Source organism: Eulemur rufifrons, chromosome 28 (genome assembly GCF_041146395.1).
Source record: "Eulemur rufifrons isolate Redbay chromosome 28, OSU_ERuf_1, whole genome shotgun sequence".
Taxonomy (NCBI): domain Eukaryota; kingdom Metazoa; phylum Chordata; class Mammalia; order Primates; family Lemuridae; genus Eulemur; species Eulemur rufifrons.
This window is the reverse complement of record NC_091010.1, coordinates 43,470,685-43,494,940: the sequence shown is the minus strand read 5'-3', so window position 1 is coordinate 43,494,940 and position 24,256 is coordinate 43,470,685. Positions and strand designations below refer to the sequence as shown.

The 24,256-nt window shown below is 45.5% G+C and overlaps 1 protein-coding gene across 4 annotated transcripts in view; it reads left to right on the top strand.

Annotated features, from left to right (window-relative positions):
- The window catches only part of SORBS1 (sorbin and SH3 domain containing 1), a 218,240-nt gene that overhangs the window by 167,711 nt on the left and 26,273 nt on the right, over window positions 1–24,256 (top strand). For 2 of the 4 annotated variants that reach the window (XM_069460039.1, XM_069460040.1), the window contains 5 exons: window positions 5,366–5,415; window positions 12,948–13,120; window positions 15,742–15,827; window positions 19,118–19,285; window positions 23,283–23,329. In XM_069460039.1, coding sequence (XP_069316140.1) covers window positions 5,366–5,415; window positions 12,948–13,120; window positions 15,742–15,827; window positions 19,118–19,285; window positions 23,283–23,329 — 524 coding nt within the window. Of the gene's footprint in view, window positions 1–249; window positions 316–882; window positions 985–5,365; window positions 5,416–12,947; window positions 13,121–13,615; window positions 15,092–15,741; window positions 15,828–19,117; window positions 19,286–23,282; window positions 23,330–24,256 lie in introns of all 4 variants that reach the window. The other 2 variants (XM_069460038.1, XM_069460041.1) reach the window with 2 other exon arrangements.

The following is a 24,256-nucleotide window of genomic DNA, read 5'->3' as shown; positions in this document are numbered from 1 at the left end:
TTTGCTCTTGAGACATAGACCCAGAAACATACCTCCTAGGTAATGGTCCCAGCTCCCAAGTCCTCAGACCCCTTCTCGGGGCAGGTGGCCGTGTGTCCATAGGCAGAGTGCCCACTCCCTCTGCTTTTGAGTTCACTCTCTGTGTTGATACAGTTCTCCTAGTGTGCCCCTCTCTGTTTGAGCCAGTCTCCATGTTTGTCTTTATGTCTTTATGCTCATTTCTTCATTTCCTCCTCTGCTTCCCGTCAGCCTCCCAAAAAGATATGGGATTATACTCCTGGAGACTGCTCTATCCTTCCTAGAGAGGATAGAAAGGTAATTCCACTGTGCCTCCTCTGTTGGACTGTGTGTGTGCTCTCTAGCCTTGGTTAGTGTGAGTGTGTTGTGGGTTTGTTTTCTTTTCTTAAATCATTTTTTGTTTTTAACTTGGTGATAACTTTTTTTTTTTTTTTGCCTTGGTGATAAAACTGTTTAACAAAGTCTCTAAGACATATACTAATGTTTAGAGGTTTTCTGAGCAATTGCTTATTCTTCTGACATATATAGTATTTATCACAGTCACCATACTCTGAAAAGAGAGAAAATAGGTATTTCCTTAAAGGTAGGTTTTTGTGGTATTTGTAGTTCTCTATAGCAAGTAGAATAGATATTTGAAGCTGATTACTTTAGAGTTTCTATTTTAGAAGCCTAATGTTACATTCTCTGTTTTCGTGTCTTTAACTAATTTCTGGTGAGCTCTTGTGTTTTAGTCATGGCACCTTGGCCTTTATGAAAGTATAACACTAAAAAAAAAAAAATTCATTTTTCAAACTTAACCTTCCATTCTTTTTCCCTTTCCTCTAAACTAAAACCTTCTTTCCCATCTTTTCTTTCTTGAACCAGACTAATCTAGACAAAGATCTCAACCTCTGCCAAACAGAGTTAGAGGCAGATTTAGAAAAAATGGAGACGCTTAATAAAGCACCCAGTGCAAACCTGCCACAGGTATTTCCTAGTTTTTCTTGTGCCGTCAGTTCCTTCCCAAGCTCTGCTTTGTGTCCTGCTTTGTCCTATGATTTTGGTGTAGTTGAGGTGACGGATGGTTATGCTGGTTATTTTAAGCTGCATGGCTTTCTGACTCCTGTCCTAGGTTCCTTTCTCAACCCTCATCCCCTACCCGAGTTCATTTTTGCTTGGATTTCTTTTGAGCTTGGCATCTTCCTTAAAGGGGATTCTTCAAATATGTGCAGAGTGGTTGGTGATTGCAACGACTCCCCCCACCTTTTCTCTTTGTCTGCTTTCAAGAGGTCACCCTTTTAAGTTCCCTCCCTTCACCTCTGGTACATTCTCTGAATGTTCAGGGAGCCATTTTTGGCAATTTCCTCATGTTTTTTGCAGCCCTGGGAGATACCAACCTCAGAGATCATTTTCAGAAACAGCCACAGTGATTTGGGTGCCTCTTCTGTGCATGGTGCTGTCAGAGTAGTAGTATTTGTCCTTGGAAAGGTCAGAAAGTTCTCAGTGGAAAAATGCCCTCCGGAGGTCAGATGGCCTGGACACAAACAAGTGTTTGAAACTGAACCTGTGTTGATGTTTTTAAAGAGAGTTATGTCAAAATGTGGTTGACTAAAGGGTATGTGGGAGAAAGAGACAGACAGACACACATACCCCTGCCCCCCAACACACACACACACACGCACTCACACACTGAATGGATTTCCAAGGAGAGAAAAAACCAAATGTGGGCCGGGTGCAGTGGCTCACGCCTGTAATCCTAGCACTTTGGGTGGCCGAGGCAGGAGGATCGCTTGAGCCCAGGATTTCAAGGTTGCAGTGAGCTATGATTGTGCCACTGTGCTCCAGCCTGGGTGACTGAGTGAAACCCTTTCTCTTAAAAAAAAATAAATAAATAACCAAACGTTCTCAGAACTGTCCCCGGAGTTCCCTGACAAAAGAGATTCTTACAAGGAAAGGATATATTTAGAGAAAAAAATAAAAAAGGAAAATGGACACTGCTGAAGAGGCTGGGAAGGTCCACAAAGCTCAGGAGGAAAAGTGGAAACATGCCGTACTCATGCAGAACCAGGACAAGGAGGGTCAGACCACCAGCCTGGTTGACTTGTATGGAAAGTCATGTGAGCACCGGAGACTCAGACCAGGGAAGGGGAAAAGATGTCAGAGGAATCGGCAACAGCTGAGGGGGCAGGATGAAAGCAGCAGAAGCCCGGGAGCTGCAGGCTGGTTGGGGGAGGTAGGATCAGGAGTCCAGGGAGGCAGCAGGGCTGAGGGAGCTGGCAGGGCCAGTGGTCAGGCTCAGGGTCTCCTTTAGAACTTGGAGGAGGCACAAGAGGCAAGTCATGTGCCCACCATGGAGGCAGGTGGGTGATGGGGTGGGAAGATGGAGTGGGCTTAGGGGGCTGAGTTTCCAACCTGGGTGGGGACCGGAACCAGGTGTAGCCATTGTGAGTTTGAAGGTCCAAAGTAGGAACCAAATAATTCTGGAGTGAGCATGGTGGCTGCAACTATGTTCTAAAGTGGTCTGGGATGCAGGATGGGGGGTCTGAGATAACACGTTGGCCAAAAATGAGTCAAGAGGTGCTTTTTTCAAAGTAGTCCAGAATAATAAGAGAGCTTCTGTAACCCATGCACGGATGGTAGGCAACTGGAGAGCCACTGAACTAACTGCAGCCTCCCTGCGGGCAGAGCCTGGTCAAGGCGGGCACAGAGAAGCATCTGACACGTTAATGAATCATCTTCACTCAGTTCAGTTAACTGGTGCCCATTTGTCCCGAGTGTATATGACACATGCCGTGAGACTTTGCCTGCTGGAACTTGACAGTTTAGTCACATTCACGAATAACAGAACTCTGGCAGTACCAAGCAGTGCCTGGTAAGAGCTAAATGAATGGCATAGGCTCAAAGTGCCAGAAGAGAGAGAAGTCGTGTGGAAAATCAGAGAAGCCTTCTCAGGAGTTAGCCAGGATCTTCAAGGGGGAGTGGAACTCAGGAACATGGCAAAAGAACAGGGTATCCATTTGCGGCATGGCGAGAGCAGTCGGAACATCACAGAAGTGCACTTTTAAGGTATATTCAAAGAAAAAGACAAATTCAGCTGAAATTGGAAATTGAATGTGGGAATAGTGAGAGGTAGATTTGGGAAAGAAAATTGACCCTGGATTGTAGAGGCTCAGAAAATATGGCTAAAGATGATTGGGTCTGTCCTCAGGCTAGTGATATAATTCAGGAAATGCTTTAGGAAGATTAGTGTCATTGCTCTGGAGAGCCTGAATTGAAGGGAGAAGAAAACTGGAGTCTAAAGGGCAAGGAGGCAATTGTAGTAGGGTAGGTGTGTTGTGGTGAGAGCCTATGCTGGGGTGCACCAGCATTGGGGGCTGGGGGACGCGAGAGAGATCCCCAAGGACATTGTAGTGGGACATTCTAACTAACTGGTGGGATAGAGACAAAGACAACTTTAGGGTTGGGGCCAGGCAGCTGGAAGATTGAGGACACGAGTATGTCACATAAGAAAGCTGGGAAGAAAATCAGGCCAGAGGTAAGGTGAGGAAGTGGGTTTAGGTAACTGATTTTCACAGTGCTGGTCGGGTACCATACAGGGATTATCCAGTAGACAGTTGGAACTCTAAGACTGGGTCTCATGGAAGAGGCAAGAGCTTAAGAAGTTGATTGGAGTCACCTGAAGAGAGGTGATGGTTGAAGCCCTGGCAGTAGACGGATCTGAAGAGTGGATCATGTTGAGGAAAGGATGAGAGACCAAAAACTACCCACTGGGATGCTGGGTGACTTGGAACAGAAGAGAGGCAGAGATGGAAGAGTTCAGAGAGGTGTGGAAAAGCGACTGATGGAGCAAGAGAAGAAAGATGAGAACTGCCCGGAGCTCTGAGAGGTCCAGAGAGATGGACTCCACGGAAAGGTCAATGGATTTGACAACTAAGAGGTTTCTAAAAACTTTAGAGGTTGCTGGGGGAGTGCTTGATGGGAGTTAGAGTATGTGGCCAAAAATCAGGAGATCCTGCAGGGCTGCAGACTGAATGCAAAGATATGATCATGTAAGGAAGGGAGGGAGGGGGAGTTCCCAGAGGATTCAGGGGGTCGTGTAAAAGTTTTTCCAAGATGGAGACCAGGGCATGATCTTCAGAGGTGGAAGACCAGAATGGGGCAGGTGCTAAGAGGTGGGAGGCTCAAGGAGGAGAGGCTGGGCAGGCCAGACAGTGCAGCCTAAGGGCTGGAGAATGCATGTGGAGGCAAGAGGGGTACCCTGTCTGAGGAATAATGGGGGTGTCGTGGGGTACAGTCCTCATTCGGGGACAGAGGTGCCCTCAGAAATGAAAGGACACAAGCCCAACAGGTTTCAGCAGGCAGAGGGCCAGGTGGGTGAGTTGCCTCCCCCTCCCTGTCATCCCCTTTTCTCTCTTTCACAGTCTCTGTTTTCTTTCTCTCCTTCTCTCCTTTCCCCAAATGTCTCTTCTCCAGCTAGCTTATTTTCCTTAAAATGATCATTATTAGAGACATGGTCATTATTAGAAATGGGAATATCTTTAAAGGCTAACTTTTACATTGATTTATTCAGCTACCACATTATTTTTAAAAACAAATATATTGAATTATTTGCGTTTTTCTCTCTAAAGACAACAGAAACCCTAAACTACATAGTTATGTTACTTTTTCTCTGCATGTAGCTCTTGGCTGTTTTCTTTCTTTTGCATAGTGCACTCGTAATTTTATAAAGCATTCCCTTATTCATGCTGAAATGGTCATTAATAGGTTTTACAAAATTGCATTTCTCCCCATTGCCACACTTCTAAATCTGCAGGCATGCATACATGAATTACCGAAATACAGTGTGGTCTTTTCAAATGCACTTTTGTACGTTCTGGACCAAATGTACAAAATGTTGGGTGACACTTTTCTCTGGATATGGCATTTGGGGTGCATGAATGGATCTGCAGTGGGCTCAGCGGGGGGGGGGGGTGTCTGTGGGCAGGGGAGAAGCTGGTGGAGGGTGTGCTGTCCACGTCACCAATGTGTGTTGGCCCGGTGGTGGCCAGTGATGGAAAATAAGTATGAGCCAGGAGGCCATCTCCTGACCTGCCCAGAGAGCCTTGGCTGCATCCATCCACTGGAACACAAAAGACCAGGAGTAGGAGAGCCCCCCTGCCCACACACTCTCCTCCCAGAGAAAGAGCACCGCCCTCCACCAGCACCAAAATCCTTTCCATCCAGGCTCCCTGACTCCCAGAGGCCCTTATCTGAATTAGAAAAGGAAAGTGACTTCTCTCTTTTTCCCCTTGGCTTAAAATGTCTGAGTCAAAATTAATCATCTACATTATTTTTTTTCTTTCTTTCTTTTTTTTTTTGACATTTACAGAGCTCAGCAGTCAGCCCTACTCCGGAAATTTCTCCAGAGCCTCCTGGATAGTAAGTTGCCACTCCACTTTGTATACATGGCAGAATGTATTAAATGTCAGAAGTGGAAAGGGAGAAGCTTGTGTTTTGGACCCAAAGTGTATTTTATTTGTATCAGTATAATGGCTTCAAATGATGCACAGTTGGGTGATAAGTGGCAATCTGATCGTGGTCTGCAAATTATTTTTCTGCTGTTCTCTCTTCCTCTTGCAAATTAATTTTGTGATGTTTCGTATCAACTTTGATAAGCTTTTCCCCACATTGGCATCTTTACCTTTAGAATGTGTGTTTATTTGTCTAAGTTTAGAATCAAACTTCTCACTTGCTGGTTTTTGGGGACAGGTGGGTGTGTGACTGAGAAAGGCCACATCTGGTATAAAGATGAGGGGAGGGATGGTGGGACCGGGGGAAGTTGGGGCCGAGAGGGGGCTAACTTACTTGATCCTCACAGAGATGTGCATTTATGCCAACGCTTAGGTCTCTGCCTGGGGTGATAAGTGCACACCCCACCCACTTCATGGGGTAACCACCAGCCTCCTCTCCCCACCCCCAACCATCCCAAATCCTCCTGCAGATTGCGTTCCTCAGTACTTTGCCATGCAGCTGTTATCCTAGCTGAAAATTTTCAGTGCTGCCTTCACCCCCTGTTACATACATGGTAAACAGCAAACATTTTAGCCTGTTCAAATAGGCCCCAATTGAACCTTCCTGTACCCAGTCTCATGTTAGTACCTCTTATTGCCCTTATTTCTGTTGCCATACAGCTGGATTATACTCTCGTATTTTTATAATTGCAAATGAATTACAAACTCCTTGAGAGCAAGGCCTGCATCTCCATAGTGCCTGTTGCACCCAATAAATTTGGGAAAGGCGTTTGTTCTGGTAGGACCGTTTCCTTATTTTATCACCGTCACATCTGTGTCTCATTCTTTGAAATACGGCAAGAAGGAAAAGCACGTCTATTACTTGTTCCATTTGGGTTGGGTACATCTATAATGAGCAAAGTTGTTGAATGTATGGCCTTTTTTTTTTTTTTTTTGGACAAGTATTATGGTCACTGGGGCATGTCTTACCTACCTTGCAAGGGAACGGACTTTGCAAGAGGAGTTTCATTTGAAAATCAGCTGGGATTTGTGTGTTTCAGTGGGAAAAATGGGAAAACCTTAACCCTTTTATCGTAGTGATCAAAAGCTCTAGCTAGATCCATTATGTTAATTTCTATAAATGTGTATGCATCATGATTAATGTACCCAGGACCATAAGAAGAAATTGAGAAGATAAATTAAGACAGCAGCTAGAGGAAAATTTACCTGCCTTAGAGGACAGTTCCCACCTGGGAGAAGGCCGCTCTAAAGTCTCTTGCACCCACTGTGGGGCTGGTGACCAAGCCACCAATACAACAGAGAGATGTGTAGGCTCGGGACCTCCTACTCGGTCTCCCTGCACTCTGGGCTCTGAGGCTCACTCTGTTTTAACGAGCTTCCAGTTGAGCTGTGCCTTCAGCTCTGAGGTTGACAACAAGTTGCAGGTCCTCTAGGTCTCAGAGATGTGCTTTCAGAGGTGCAGACTGCCAGATGACCTCAGGCTACCTGCAGGTAAAGGGCTTCCTCATGGCCACAGCTCCCAGCATACTTTCCTTGGTCCCCAAGGCCACCTGTTTCTTCTCAGGTCGTCACTTTGGCCGTCCTGACTGCCCGTGTTAACCCTGCTCCCTAGTCTGTCTCCCCACGCCCATCTCCCAGAAATGTGCAAGGCAGAAAAGGCTGCTTCTGGCAGCCAGCCCAGTGAAATCCCCAGTTCTACTGGATCCAAGGAACTACGCTAGGTATTACCACAGGAATGTAGATAGAGCTTCTTAATAGTTGTGGGGACAAAACACACAAAAATAAGTGTTAGTAAAGGAAAAGGCAAAGTGGCAAATAAATGAAGTATACTGTAAAGGTTAAAAGTGTTAAGAGAAAGTAGCTACCATGAGTAGTCAGGGTAAGTAGTACAGGTCTTGAATATAATAATTTTAATGATTTACTGAGCATTTATTATGTGCCAGACCCTATGCTTAGCATTTTATCTACCTTACCTCATTTAATCCTCTCAACGGTCCAGGATCAAGTGTTACTTTTAATTCCCATTTTATAGGGAAGCAGGCACACCAGGGCAGTGTAATGCCAGGATTCCGTAGCCAGCATGTGGCAGAGCAGTATCCAGAGTGGGAATAATGGAGTTCTAGGCCAGAGGACTGGTGCTGATAGTAAATCGCATCTGCACCGTACTGAGTCGAAATTTGGCAATAAATTAACAGAAGTCATACTACGGTTTAATGTTTTTGAACTTTTAAAAATAATAGGTATTTAAGCAACTATTTATAATATTGGGTTAGCAGAATTGAAGGGCACTAACTGGAAATGCTTAAAAGAGCAAATTGTTTTCAGACACTGAATGTAAAGGTATTCAAAATGTTAGTTTACCAAGCGTTCTTATTTATTTCATTAAAAATAAGTCTCCAAAGGCCTCTGTTTTTCAGCCATAGCCTAGCTCTCGAGAACTACTTGGCAGGAATAGATAAGGTTTTTCCTCCTGGATTTTACCATTTGAGGATTTTTCAGTAATCAGGCTTGGTTTTCTCCCAGTTTGTCCAAATGAGTAAGATTTTTACATATTTGGAATCGGTAAGGGACCAGCCTAAGTGGGGTGCCGGACACAAAGGGAGTTGTACAGTAAACGTTTGCTCAGTAAATGAATGGATCTATAAATCTTAATTAACTGGAATCCGACTTGCTGAGCACTGAGGCAGGCAACTTGCGAACCGAATCTGCCCCCTCCACTGGGCGGACAGGAATGACGTATTGGAGGAAACATGGGCAGGACTTGACCTAACCCAAGGAGGGAAGAAGATGGCCCAAGTTCACAGTTCTGTGGCAACTGGAGAAGTGATGGCATTCTGAGTCCACTTTCATATCTTGGACCACATTGATTACATATCACAAATACTTAAAAAACCTGGGAACAGAGAGGAAAAAATTCACCCATAATCCCAATATCCTAATACAACTACCAATCCTTTCCCTAAATATATAACATATATTTTTATAGTTACCATCACAGTATATGTCCAATTTTGTATTTTATTTTTATAGCATTATCAGATCTATAAATCAGTAGTGGGAGCTACTCATTATTTTCATTAGCATTTCAGCGTTGATTCGCATCTAACCAAAGAGCTTTACTCTGTTTGGCCAGCAGGTGGCACTCAAGAACAAGCTGCTCTTTGGAGGAGGTGGTGGTACTCCAGAGAGAACACTTTCTCCCTTTAATCTAAGAACAAAACACAAATTATAACCTGAAGAACTATATGAAACATTAGAGATTCTCCGGGACCTTACGAATGTGTCAAAAATCTGTATGCATGTAGGCATTTAATTTTATAGACTCATTTATTCCACTAGTATTTATTGAGTAATCATGCTAGGTACCAGGCATGCAAAGGTTAATAAACTATCTGACCTCAAGGGGTTTGGGGTGTCATGGGGAAGACAGATTTGTAAATAGCCAGAATCCAATGTGGTAAATGTAATGAGGGGACCCAGGGGGGAGTGAGCACCCCTTGTCCTGTGGAGGAGGAAGGGTCAAAGAAGGCTTTATAGAAGAGCTGCCAATAAAGTGTAAATAACAATAACATTATATTATAAATATAAAAAATAATTTTTTTCATAGGATATAAAAGGCTATAAGATGAAACTTCTAGAGGATGTCTAGGCTCCCTCCTCCAAAGCCACAGTTAACATTTTCTTTTTCCTTTCTGAAATCACCGAATGGTTTTGAATGATGAGTGTAAGCTCCGTGAGGCTGGAAAGTGTTGTCTGTTCTGTCCCCTATTGAATCTCCACCTAGGAGAGTGATTGACACTTAGGAGATTCCCAGTAAATATTTGTTGAGTGAATAAATGAGCAGTGGAGTGACATAATGAGATATTTTCTAGAAATATCACCGGCAGTGATCTGCAGAGATATCAGGGAGAGTCAGGGCTGGTGGTTGGGGGAGTGAAGGTGAGCTTGTTGCAGGGTTGTAGGTGAGCAAGGGTGAGGCGGTGGCCAGGGAGGTGGAGAGCAAAGGGGTTAATGTGAGCCGTGTTTTGGACAGGGAACAAGCAGGACTTGGTTGGTGACTGATTATTGAGGAGCAAGGGGACTGATTCCCTGGGCTTTCTGGCTTGGGTGATGGGAGATAGAGGAACAGAACTGAGTTCGGTTTGGGACATGTTGAGTTTAAGATGCGTGAGGAACATGCAGGTGGAGATGTCTGGAAGACAGTTGAATATATATGTCTGGAGCTCAAGAGAAAGGTCTGTGCAGATAACAGATTTGCAGGTAGATTTCTTGGACAGGCTCACCATGCCTTATTAGTTTTGCAGATGAAAGAAACTGAGGCAGGGAGAGACAGACTGCAGTTTTTAAACAGAGCTGGTTTGCCTCAGCTGATGCGAAGTCCTCGTTGGAGCTGGACTGGAATGCCAGTCTCCAAGCCCTGTGCGCTGCCTCCAGAGCCTGGTGGAAACACTTGGCCCTAGGATGATTGCTCTGTTCTCTCGCTTGCTTCTTCCAGTGAGTGTTTTTGTTGAATCCCCTTGAAACTCAGCAGCCAGGTCTGCGTCTTAGCCAGAGGCTGAGTTCTCTATGCTGGTTCAATCCAGGCTGCTCAAAGCTGAGCTTCTGAACTTAACTTGTTTTGTTAAGTATTAATAATAAGAAGCTGCTAATCCTGATTGGGCCTTCCTCAGTTAGCTAGGCGTATAAGGCTGCTTCTCTTGTGTTCTCTGATCTACCTGGACAGAGCCTAGACCCAACAACTCTGTGATCTTGGGCAAATGGCTTAAACACTCGGGTCCTCAGTTTGCCCTTTTGTACAGTGGGACAGATGATCTCTCTTTCCAATGTTAGAAGAGCTGATGGATATGATATATTTAAAAACATTGTTCTAGAGCTTTTAGTTGTTGTTTTTAAACAAGAATACCTCAGTTGCAAAATGTTACACATCTGGAAAAAGCATGTTTTGTTAGCTTTGGTATCAGAAAGAAAACAATTGGCTGTAGCAAATTCATTCTGAGAGGTTTCCTGAGTGCTGGTTTGTCGTTCTGGTGGGAAGCAGGAAAAAATGATGATAATGGGTGGAATAAAGCCAGAAAATGAGGTGGCTAGGGTGGAGTGAGTTCTTACGGCTGATGAGGTAGAGCAGGTGTGAGGTCGGGCAGCCAGTTATGGCTGAGAATCCCGCCAGAACAGATTTAAGAGGAGCTTGGAAAGATCGCTTAGAAGTTCTGACCAAGGGTGAGGGAGCTCAGAGGACAGCAATGGCTGCAGGATGGAGGCAGCTGTCGGAGTCACTCCTGTTAAAAGAAACTTCAGACAAATTAAATTCAGCAGAGCTTATTTGAGCAAAGAACAATTCATGAATTGGGCAGCCCTCAAAATCAGTTTCAAAGAGCTCCACCCAACAACTTGGGCAGACAGCATTTATAGACAGAAAAAGGAAGTGACTACAGAAACAGCTTGATTGGTTATGCTCAGAGTTCGCCTCATTTGGGAGTAGTGTGATGAGGCATTTGCCTTATATGCACAGGGGCTGATCCGTTGGCAGCCTGTGATTGGCTGAAGTTCTACTAATGTGATTGGCTGAGACTCAGCTGCTGGTGCCCTGAAGTAGGCATGTAAAGCCCTTAGCCAGCGGTGGGCACAAGCTAAGGCTCGGCAAGTGGCAGCTCCTGTGAGGGGCACTACCTGTGCCAGAAACAATAGTTTTGCTCCGAGGACTTCACTGCTCTGAGGGAGATATCACAGTGTTCTGCCAGAGTCCCCGCCTCTTCTTCATTTCTGACTCCTGGGTTCTGGTGCCACTTGTCCTAGGGATATATTCATGACAGGTGACATTCGGCGGTAGTGACATAAATGGAACTGGAGCATCCTTGAGCTCCCTCTGGGTCCTGTGTTGTGCGAGCCTCTTCTCCCTCGGTCTTAGGGAAGTGTGATATCTAGAACAGTGGCATCCAACGGTGTGGTTAAAGTTCCAGCCCTGCCATTCTGCTGACCACCTGCTTTGACAAGTTACCGAATCTCTCTCTCAGTGCCTTGTTTCCTCATCTGAAAAATGGCAGAAGTAGGACTGAGGGGACGAAAGAGAGAACGATGCACGGGCAGTTAGCACAGAGCCTCCCCACAGGATGAGCCTCACCACGCAGCATGTGGAGTTGTTGCTGTCATCGTTTGTGACCACGGGACTCGGAGGCTGTGGTCACACACAGAAGGAAAGGCTGGCTCTGTGGAATGTAAAAAGATTCCATCATTGACGACTAGATAGAGGGAAAGACTGGATAGATGTGTGATGAAGCAAATGTAGCTTGTGTCCCTTGTAGAATCTAGGTGGGGGGCTATGGGTGTTCACTCTTACAATTCTTTAAGTTTTTCTTTATATTAAATAATATTCAAAGTAAAATATTGAGTGAAAGAATTTCACCTAGCTATGGGTCTTTAGAACTGAAAAATTCGTATTAATTCTAGTAAACTGAGTTCAGTAGGATTAAAAGCAGCCTAGCAGAAGCCTATGTACTTTTGTGGGAAAGGAGTCATTCACTTACCTGAGAGGAATGTGTGTGCCTGTGCGTGTACACGTGTGTGCGTGCGTGTCCACACGTGTACACTTGTCAGTGACAGTGTGTCACTGGGTGAGGGCATGGTGGGGTTAGGGGAAGGGAGCAGCTGAGTAAGTGTTCTTAACTTTTCTATGTGTGCCCCACCCCATTCCAAAAAGAATTTGTGATAACTTGCAAAAATACCATGATTTTTTAACAGGATGAAAATAAATGAAGGATAGAAATGAGCAATAGTTTATGCTCATAACACATGTCATAAGGTTCTGACCACAGGCTTTGAAAGAAGTGAGTGCAAAATTGGGCTGTGATGCTAAGAGCACAAAGAATCCCACGTTCCAATTTCACTCGGTCATGGATTTTCCTGGAGACCCAAGACAATTGGGCCTCTCCCTTTCATTGCTGATCTTAATATTCCATCAGCCAAAGCGCTTGTGAAGAGTAACCCAGAAAAACAATCCAAGTAGTGGACTTGAAGTAGCCAACACTGGCTGGCTCCATGTCAGAGGCTCCACCCATGTCCTTGCCTGCAGCATCTTGTGTGCAACCACCGGTCCCCCTCCCTCCTGCCCTTCCCTGACCACCTCCAGCCCTTCCTCCCCAGTGGCAGTGTTTCACAGAATCATTCTTTTAAAGCACAAATGCAGTCATCTCAATTAAGAGTACTTTGCTGTTTGGACAAGATTCCTGGGCATTCAGGGACCCACGGGCCTGCCTTCTCTGTAGAAATCTGCGTCTAAATAAGAACGCTCTTAAGAAAGGACAGTGCTTGATTAAGGATGCCAGGAAGTGTATTTCTTATCCTCAACAGGTAATGTGCTTTTTAGAAAAATGTTAAAAATACTAACTCCTATTCTTTTTTTCCCCTCCCTTTTCTCTCTTTCTTTTAAAATGACCTTGTTCGTAGTATATATTCTTCCAACTTCCACGCAGTGAAGAGGGAATCCGATGGGGCTCCCGGGGATCTCGCTAGCTTGGAGAATGAGAGACAGATTTATAAAAGTGTTTTGGAAGGTGGTGACATCCCTCTTCAGGGCCTCAGTGGGCTCAAGCGGCCGTCCAGCTCGGCTTCCACGAAAGGTAATTAACTGGGTGAAGCCCGAAGGCCTCTGTGTCCTGTCCACCCCGTTTACTGAGCGTCAGCAGCGGGTGAACCTCCAGCAACGGGGATACGTCTGCCTTGTCCAGCCCCATATCCAGGCCTTGGAGCCCTCTGATGTTCCCGTCCCTGTTTTCTCACCGGCCATTTTTCTTTCTGGTATTAGAACTTTCCCTTCCTTTGAACCCCCAACCTTGCTCTCCATGAAGCATCTCTCTCTCTCTCTTTTGTTCTAATTCCCTTTTCTTAGAAATTAGCTGAGCTTTAGCCATTCCTTACTCCAGCGGGGTGTCCTTTTTTTTGTTGTTGCATCTTTGCACCTGCTTTGCAGCACAGATTATTTTGCTTCCGGACATCGACTGGAAATTTTTTAAAAGCCCTTATGACAAATGAGCATGTTACCTCTCCTTTATTTTTTAAGCAGCTTTCAGCTTTAACCTAATGGGTGTGTTTATTTTATTCTGCATGCTTACCAGTGGATCGTAAAGGTGGGAATGCTCACATGATTACTTCATCTTCAGTTCATAGCCGAACACTTAACACTAGCAGTGCGTTAGGCCCTCTGTATAAGCACAAGAAGCCCCTGTCAGCTGCGAAAGCCTGCATTTCGGAAATCCTTCCTTCCAAATTCAAACCCAGGCTCTCTGCTCCCAGCGCTCTTTTGCAGGAACCGAAGAGTGTCCTGTTGCCCTCAGAGAAGGCTCAGAGCTGTGAGAACCTTTGTGTTTCAGTTTCTTTGAATGATTCTAAAAGGGGCCTCCCCCTCCAAGTGGGGGGGAGCATCGAGAACCTGCTCATGCGCTCCCGGCGGGATTATGACAGCAAGTCGAGCAGCACCATGAGCCTCCAGGAGTACAGCACCAGCGCCAGGAGGCCCTGCCCTCTCTCGAGGAAGGCTGGGATGCAGTTCACCATGTTCTATCGGGACATGCACCAGATCAACCGAGCTGGCCTCTACCTGGGATCCATTTCCTCCTCTAGTGTGCGGGATCTTGCCTCCCACTTTGAAAGGAGCAGCCTGGCATTGGCCAGGGGTGAGCTGGGCCCCAGCCAGGAGGGCTCAGAGCACATCCCCAAGCACACCGTCTCCTCCCGCATCACTGCTTTTGAGCAGCTGATTCAGCGGTCCCGGTCCATGCCGTCCCTGGACCTGTCCGGCAGGCTGAGCAAGTCTCCCACACCTGTGCTGCCCCGGGGTGGCCTGACCTCAGCCCGCTCAGCCGAGTCCCTCCTCGAGTCAACCAAGCTCCATCCCAAGGAGATGGACAGAATGAACTCCGGTGGGGTCTATGCCTCCCCAGCGTGTAGCGATATGGCGGACCACACCTTGGGCTTCAGGGGCCTCGTGCCTTCTGAGCCCCTCTCCACCTGTTCTGACGACCTGGACCACTGTTCAAATGCCTCCAATGACAGCAGAGAGGGCAGCAGCGGCAGCGTTCACGGGGACTTCCCCAAACATCGCGTCAACAAGTGCAAGGGCACCTGCCCAGCCTCGTACACCCGCTTCACCACCATCCGGAAGCATGAGCAGCAGCAGACCCCCAGACAGCCCGACTGGCGCCTGGATTCCCGAGGGGACAAGAGCACCCTCCTCAGGAATATCTACCTAATGAGCCCCCTCCCTTTTCGGTTGAAAAAGCCCCTCCAGCACCACCCCAGACAGCCTTCCCTTGGTGACTCCTCCAGCCTCCCGGTGGGCCAGAAGCCAGACCTCCCCAGCCAGCCCCACCAGGACCAGCCCCTCTCCTCGGGGAAGCCCTTGGTTCCCATACGCCTGTCGTCCCGCCACACCATGGCCAGGCTTAGCCGCAGCTCAGAGCCCTCTCGGGAGAGACCCGCGGTCCCAGAGGACTTCCCAAGGGCCATTAATAATGGGAACTCTGTGCCACACTCAGACCACGGCCTGGACAGGAACAACAACCCCCACAGTGAACTGGCACCACCCTGCGGAGGTGGCATTTTGTGTATTTGACCAGTCTCATCCCCCGTCTCTCCACCTTGCTTGCTTTGTCCCCCTTGGTGTGCCCCTGGTGTTCACTTTCTGGTCTGTCCTTTGTTTTCTGTTTGTTTTGCTTGGCAACTGATCATGGCTCGTAGTGGCTGCACTTCTTTAAAAACAAAGCCCCCCCCCCCCCCATGTCATTAAGACTAACCACCAAACTGTGTTTCGAAAGAAAAATTGGCCGTTTAGCTCATCCAAGAGATCTATTCATTTGAACTCTTGAGCCCCCTGCGGTTTGCACCAACCCCCTGCTCACCCCTTGGTTTTTTGAGAGGCAGCCTCTCTCACGGCCCTGTGTGTGCGAGTGTGCGGTCTGTCCCTGTGAGATCCTGCACGCCTCTCTGTAGGGACACCTCCCTCTTTGCTCACCTTTCGCCTTCTGGTTAGTTGTCTTTGCATTAAACTAGTTCACAAGTAAATCTGAAAAGCGGGGGTGGGGGGAAGATTTGAGTTTTCTCCCTTCAGAATTTGATTGTTGATCATTAATCAACAATGATTATAAAAACTTGATATTTATAGTAGATGAAAGGTGAAATCTTTTCCCAACCTGGTTTCCCACTAAATCTTTGCCTGTTTTAACTCTACTCTGTTGTTTTGAAGATTCAGAATCACCAAGGCATTTTATACCAGCTGATTACTTGGAATCCACAGAAGAATTTATTCGAAGACGTCATGATGATAAAGAGGTAAATCCTGTCTTTTAAATCTCTTAGCTCTTGCTCGGCAAAAAGTATGAGGGAAGTAAACATTCTAGATATCTTTCAGAGAGGTGACATGGTCTGGTAATTGGAAGCAAACATTGGGACTTTCATAAGTGGCTTTTTATATGACATAGCCTCAATCACTCCTCTTTTAGTCTACTTTTCCAAAAAAGTGGGACTGACTTCCACACAAGCACTAGGTTATGAATGCCAAGTCCAGCCAGCACCGCTGCATGGGAGGTACAGAGAGAATTTGCCCACTCCTGCTCAGTGCCTTATAAGCTAGAAACAGGAGTTTGCTCTTTCCTCCCCCTCCCCACCTCCCTCACTGTTCTCTAAGTAAATCTACCCACCCCTCTACTGGTAAAAAGCACAGTTCAAATTGGGAAGGATGCAGTAGAAGAAAGAGGAAAATGAAAAATAGTAATGGCCACAGAACATTTTATAAAAGAATTCGAGGGAGTTGCCTATACCTCTATTGCCTTTAGCTCAGAAGAGGGCAGATACCCTAATAAACACTGGTAGACCCCAGCCAAGAACTTCAGAATGTGGCTATTTTCTTGCAGGTACTGAAATGTCTGTCTGCAGTGGTGTGACTGGCAGGGCCTACAAAGAGCCCATTCTCCTGTGGATTTAGGAAGAGGCAGCTCTTCGTATCAGCCAAATGGGCTAAATCACAAGCTTCTGCTGTGATAAAGTGTTGTTATTATGCACACTGCTAGCCTTCACATTCCCCCAAAGGGTCCTAAAGATGGACCCAAAGAGATGAGAAATCACCTTGAATGGGTGGCAGTGGGGGAGGGTGTTCATGTGCACACAACTCTGTCCCGTTCCCTTTAAAGTCTGAAGCCCTTTTTCTTTGTTGTTCTGTCTTGTTGAGTGGTTCTAGAGTTTAGGTGAAGCTTCCTTAAGGATTTAGGGTGAGGCTGACTTTTAGAAGAGCTGGATGATAATAATCATTGCTGCCAGATGATGAGACCAAAGGCAAAAAGGAAACCACCATAACTTTCCCCATCTCCAAGCATGATCAGTGTTCAGTAAGACACTTGCACCTGTCCACAGAAAGAAACAGAGAAAGTATTTAATACAGAGTCATTATTTGTAATCACTCACTAATGATGAGTGTGCGTCAGACCACAGAACAGATTCATTTCTGTAGCTCTTTGTTAAGTATTTGCTGTCACCAAGATACAAATTCCCATGTGTGTAGGCCTGGGCTGCAAAGATGAAGGGAGATGAAATTCCATTTCAGTGATATAAACCCTAGTACCCAACATGGAAGGTTTTGGGGGAGAATTCTTGCCTACCACACGGGGGGCATATTTTACTTACGTGGTTTAGCAGTTGATATATTAGAAGTTACATGTAGAAGGTGCACGGTTTGTTTCCTGAATAATACTGGCTGATAGATCCTTAAACATTTTGTGTCTTTATCTGTGATTATGGGTTTATGTGATTAAACTACAGGCCTGATGGATTCACTGAGGTCAGATTCAAGTACTGGGTTGAGAGCTTTGCCCCATTCGATGTCCACTTCCACATAATCATGTTTAACCGAGGCCAGAACACACCAGGGCTATTGAGCAAGGACTATGGTAGCTTCAAGCATCAATCCATTCCCACTGTTATGGCAACAGCTCACATGTCCCAGCTCATGGGGTGTCAGTCCCCTATGCAAATGCTTTATCATTAACATGGATGATAATGGCATTTCAGGAAATGAGAACATGTCAGTCTTGGAAGGGACTTGAGTGGTTATCTAGCCAACCCCCTTGTTGTGTCCAGGAAAGGATCACAGCAGGGTGGCAGCTTACCCAGGGCCACATAGTAAGTTAACCTATTCCAACGGCAGAGTGGGAAATCAGGGCTCCAGACTCCTGGGCCAATGCTCTTTCCATGGCACTGTGCTTTCCAAAGGAGTTTCCTATGTCTTTTCTCATTTAATCTTTATAACAACTTTTCTGAGCACTAGGAATCCCACAGCAATTTGATGAGTTATCACTTTGTAGACCCTAGAGAAAAATCAGGCCTACCATCCTTCAGGGCTAGATGTCACATGAGACATTTAATTCCCTGCTGGAAGAAGACTCATGTTTTATTGAGCATGCTAAGAATTATCAGTTCTGCTGGCACGGTGGTGTGTGCCTGAAGTCCCAGTGACTCAGGAGGCTGAGGAGGGAGGATCATTTAAGCCCAGGAGTCTGAAGTTGCAGTGAGCTGTGATCATGCCACTGCACTCCAGCCTGGGCAAAAGAGTGAGACTCTGTCTGAAAAAAAATAAAAAGAATTATCAGTTCTAATTAATGCTTTCCTGTAAGGGAAGTTAATCCTCAGAATCTAAGATTGCTATGGTATAAGAAAACACATTAAAATGCTATTCCATAAGGTCATTTCCATAGGCAATGAGGGCATTTGGTAAAAAGCAACATTGTTTGATAATTTTTAAAGGTTTTTAAAAATAGAAATAGATGACTATTTTCTTAATATAGGAGAGAATATTTCTTCTAACCCCAGGTACCATCATTCTTAGTTTATTTTCTATGTTAAAATATATCATTCCTTTAAACTCAGCTTCATTTCACCTAATGAAGAAATAGTTCAGTAAAAAAGTAACTGATATTCTCTCTCTCTCAACCACATAAATAGCCTTTGGTGCATGTACTAGGCCTCCTAAAAATTGTGCCCAGGGAAAGAGTCGGCTGGCCTGGGAGAAGAGGTGCCATATTTTCTGAAATGGCTTCATTCTGTGGAGAACATATTAGAGTCATAAACAGGGGAAGCACAAAACTGACCTCGTTGCCATAGAACCCCCCAATAGCAAAGCCCATACTGGCAGGTTTATGGGCCTGGTCCCACCAGGGGAATACACTGTGGGAACGTCTCACTGCCTAAGTGAGTAGAGATGCCACTTCCAGCCTCCTGCTGCCAGCCCAGCATGCTTGGGTATGCCCTGGATGTGCCCCCAGGCTTACCTTGCCTTTGCTGACAGGGCCCAGGAGGCTTTTGGCTGAGCCAGGGGATAATTTTCTGGCTGGCGTAATCATACAGAATCCTCCCTCCCTGTATCCCAGCTTCCCCAGGTTTCTCCTGTGCGGTGCTGTCTCCTTCCTACGTGCTCGGAGGGCGGTTACAGTGGGAGCATAATAGCCATGGCTCTAAAGCCCTGCTGACAGCTGACCCGTTCACCCACCTCCTTCCTTAATTGCTTTTGTTGGCAGTTTTCCAATGCCCTGGACCAGATGATTCACTGCCCATTTTATGCAATTTTATGGCAGAAACTTTTAGCGGACCAGAGACGACTTAAGCGCGAGCAAGAAGAGGCCGATATTGCAGCCCGACGCCACACGGGCGTCATCCCGACGCACCATCAGTTTATCACTAATGAGCGCTTTGGGGACCTTCTCAATATAGACGATACTGCGAAAAGGAAATCTGGGTCAGAGGTCTGTTTTGGTCGCCTCGATCTGCTGCTTGACCCAAAGCAATATCTGCCTCCCCTCAGCATTGCCCTCTGTAGGCCAGTCTAGTTCTCTAAGCACCGTCTGTCATCCTGGCTTCCCTTAGGCTTGCTTTGGCTCCTTTGTGGCTGGTGAATGGACGTGACCCCCATTACGCCCTGTGCTCTGTATGTTCAAGCATGCCTGGCTGGGGACCGGGATCTGCTGGCGCATACCCCTAATGCATGCCTTAGAGCATCGGCTGCCATCATGAGTCCAGTCCTCTACATCTGCATTTTATCATGGTGCCATGTTGCCTGTGCATTCCGCTTAGAAACCTCATACCTTAGTCCGTATGCATTGGTGGCTATGGTGTGGGCGATTACAAGATCCTTCTTTGAAGAGATGGTTAATGAAACTTACTTTACAAAAGTTGATACTTTATGCAATTTACAAAAAGGCCCCCAAAGTTAGTGACATAAATATTGAAATATCAGGGGACAACACTGCCACTCACATATAGATGGATTAATTGCATGACATGTAAGGTAGTGCTGAAGCACCTCACTGAAGAATTTTGAGGACCAAAGACACTTACAGTTAAGTTAAACCCACAGAGGATGTGAGAGCTCTCCAAGGGACATTTCATTTATTCCTTTAATTTTGACATTTCTCAGCTTAGATTATGAAAGCTTAACAGTAATGAAGAAGAGCAAACCTTTAAAGTAATTTTATCCAGGTCTTGGCCTAGTGCGCTAAGATCAACATGTTGAAATGCCTGTGTTGGCCAAATGCTGCATCTTGCTAAGAGCTTACGCTTTGCCACGTGACCCTTAAGTAGCTTTGCTAAAGAAGATCTTTGGGGGAAGGTTTACATGTCTGGGCTTGGAGTGGGGGGTAGGGGGATGGTGAAGTGATACCCAAAGTATTGTTGTATAACTTTTCAATGTAGTAGATTAATATTCATGTTTCTATCTCTTGAGTAACAGAGGCATCATTGGCTATTAATTTTTTTTTTTTAAGAAATAGAAGGTGTCTGGGAAGAAGAGATAGACAAAAGAAGGAAAAAGATTAAAAGAAGGAAAGCTGGGGAGGGGAAGAAGACTCTAAAGTGATGGAGAAAAAGGAAATGTAACAGGAAGAAGCAAAAGTTTGCAAGTGTTACTCAGTTGCAAGGGAAGGACAGCCTCATCCTCAGCATCCCAGCTCCTCCTCAAAACGGCCCTGTTCGAAGGCTCTGGTGATGGTTTGTCCTCACACACAGGCCTACCCGCTTGTAGGTGGAAGATGAGGGGCACACACAGAGACACCCTAGGGCTGCACACTTACACGTGTAGGTAACACGTGCAAACTCAAATGCAACTCGAGCAGAAGAACCTCGGACAGAGGCAGGAAGTCTCTCCCCAGCAGCTGCCTCCCTTCTAGAGCAGTAGTTCTCAGACTAGACTGTGCCTCAGAACCCCCTGGAGGGCTGGTTAAAATAGAGACCCCAGGTCCCTCTGCAAAGTTTCCAATTCTGGGGAGAGGCCTGAGAATTTGCATTTCTAACAGCTTCCTAGGTGGTGATGATGCCAGTTTAGGGACCACTTTGTGAGAATCACTGCCCTCGTTGACTGATGGACTTGAGAAAGTGGAGACCAACAGTGCCAGCTGCACCGTGCCATGTTGGTGTACTTCAGTCCTGTTCGTTAGAACTTGGGTGGCCACTCGTCCTGTGCAAGACCCTGTGGGAGGCAGGTGGGGCTCAGTCTGTGCCCCACTACTCAGCTGGTAGTGGAAGAGCCTCCCTCGTATACAGTTATCTCTGTCCTATAGTAAGTAACGCCATGCTGTGAAGCCAGAGGAGGGAGAGACGGATTTGGTCTTGGGGAGCTGTAGGAAGATATTAGCACAGAGGGAGATACTGCTGCTTTGTATGACCATCGATCGCTCACATACATTTGTCTTAGGAGTTCAGTGGAATCAGTGTTTCTCAACCTTGAGAACCTTTAATGAAAAAAAAAAAAAACAACTTACAGTCCCCATTATTGACCTAAGCCAAATCTACAAATTAAATATATACCTATATAATTGTATGTCTTTTGTTGATAGGTGACATTGTTTTGGTGGAATTTAGCTACCATTCAAAGTATGAATGTGGTGCTGCTTTGGTATAATTTTTTTTTTTTTTAGTTTACATAGCTCTACAGCTGGGTGACGTGGGGTAATGTACTCCCCTGCACTTTTTTCTATTGGAATCACTTTGAAATTTTTATCCTTAAAATTTTGGTCATTTGGCTTTCCCTTGTGAACTTGTCATTGGTCATTAACCCCATGTCCATTTTTTTCTTGTTCACCTACAACTGTCAAATTATGCTCTTTGGTTACAGACAGACACAAATGCAGGCATTGACATTGTGTGGCATTAACTTGATTATAAGGTGGTCATTCAATTGGCCCCTAGTGTTTACAGTGTAGATAGATAGATGGAAATATCAATGTGAAAATGCAAAATAAAAAAATTCCCATGGAGAATTCATGATCCCTATGAAGATCGCTACAAGACCTCAGCTTAAGGAGCCTGAAAATATGGGGCATATCACTAAGGGATTAAAATGTGAAACCATGCTTCATGAAGCCTTTAAATATCATTGTTTTTTCCCTGAGAATATTCCATTTTTCCCCTCCACTTGGTTGATGCCCTATAATATTAAAGAGGGCACGTGTAATTTCACTTTCATCACCTTGTTTCCCTAGCCCAGAAGGTCATAGCTGTTGAAGTTGGAGCTGCTCACGATATTTCTCCCCCTTACCTTCTTTAAAAACAATGGTGGACTAGCACCTCTTGTATTATCCAGATTCACAACTGACGGGTGCAGAGCACACTGTCTGGGGGATGGGCACACTTGTAACTCTGGCTTGGGCGGTGCAAAGGCAATATATGTAACCAAAATGTTTGTACCCCCATAATATTCTGAAATTTAAAAATTAAAAAAATTGGTTAAAAGAACTGCTTTTAAAGGTAGGGAGGAAAAACATGCAAATGAATATAAGTGAAGGTGAACTTACTGAAATTGGAGATGAAGAAATTTCAGAGGGTGAAGGAGGTTTAGCCGAGGTGTGGCAAGTAGATTTGCCTGATTGGAACAGGAAGAGTGTGATAGAGATAAAGGCAGTTAGGAACCAGTGGGGAGGAATTGCCCAATGGCCTTAACTCACCACAGGAATTGAGATTTGATCTGAGGGACAGTGGAGAGCCCCAGCCAACTTCAAAGCAAGGAAGAATTTGAGGAATGTTATTTGTGCTCTTGGGTGACAGTAGATTAGGGTGAAGTCAAAGGAAGCTTTGTGCCTATGAGAACTAGAGGTCAGACCTGAGCAACCAGGGCTGTGGAGGGAGGGACGGAGGCAGAGCCCGTGTGACTCAGCGACAGACCTGAGCAGGGCATGGAGAGGGCTGAGGCTGCCTTCCAGGCCTGGGTGTGTGCGAGGAGAGGGCTACCCGGGAGGAATGGGGTCGTTTGATCTCAGGGATCCCTTATCTGGCTCTTTGGATGATCTCACAGACCAGAACAAATACATGGGATTGAAGATGACGTGAGAAGTGAATCATTTACTTGCAGGTCATAGTTTAAGTCAGGAAAATAGATGTCTCTGAAGAGTAAGACAGTAGATAAGGAACATCTTAGGACTTCTGGTTGACTCTTTTTTTAACAGCCATGGTCAGCATGTTTTGGGGAACCAGCACTTTGGCTTTGGGACTTTTTCTAACCATCTCTTCTCCAAATCTGGCTCTCCTTAGGGGGATTCTAACAATGCATGACATTGTTGACTCAACATCCATCTAGTAGTATTCTACTAAGGTCAGACAACTGGAATTTTGTCCAGATTTGTGTGCTAGAATGAACTGATTAGGGTGAATGTTTCTGCTTTGCTTACCAGAAACTTGTGAAAATTTACATGAAATGTCTTTTCGTTGTACATGAATCCTAATTTTCAACTTGTCATTGTTTCTTGTGTTTAGATGAGACCTGCCAGAGCCAAATTTGACTTTAAAGCTCAGACACTAAAGTAAGTGCCACAGTCGCCTTTATTTGTCGCCTTTGCTGCCTCTTTGAAATACAACAGCTCACTTGTAAAGAAGAGTTGGAGAAATGACAATGATTTAAAAAAAAAAAGTAGTTCATAGAGTTTGCTATGTGCCAAGCACTATTCACAGTACTTTGCATATGTTAACTCATTCAGCTCTCACGGTAACCCTACGGAGAGGGTACCTTTGTTATCCTCACTGTTCAAATAAACCGAAGGACCAGAAGGTTAAGGAACTTGCTCAAGCTGTTAAGTGATGGAGCTGGGATTCAAACTTAGGCAGCCTGGCACCAGAGGTTGGGCCTTATAAACTGCACCACCCTGCCTTTCTCTGTGTAGGGCTCAGTGTGCTTGATTAAGTGGTGACTCGGCTCTATCTGACCCACCCTTTCTATCAAAGATCCAGGCCAGTCTCTAGGAAGATAACTTTGCTAGTTTTGCTACAGGATCCCAAGAGATGAAAGCCTTGTGGAAACCCTTTTTGTGGCATTTCTCTAAGTGTGTTCCTCAGAGGGCTAGCCCTGTAGTGTTTCTCAAAAAGAGGGTTATGTGGTAGAAGTGAGTTGGGGAAGCACTGCATGCTGTATCTATTATACCTTCTACCCGCCTTGCAGAGATACTTCGCTATTAGCATATTAATGGCTCTAGAAGTCTTTCAAGGAAGAAACCTGATTAGCTTATTGAACCCAGTGTTTTCTAAATTTAGGTGGCCAGGAAACCTTTATATTTTCCTTGGAACACAATTTGGGAAATGCTACCAAAGACTGGGTTGCCAAAGGAACCTGCTAAGGTTTTATATCTAATTGTAATCTAATTGGCTTAAAATGGGTTACAAGTTTTTACTGGCAGTTGAAATACTGTGAGCAGCCATTCCATTGTCCTGTAGATTAAAGGCCCCAGGGCTGGTCA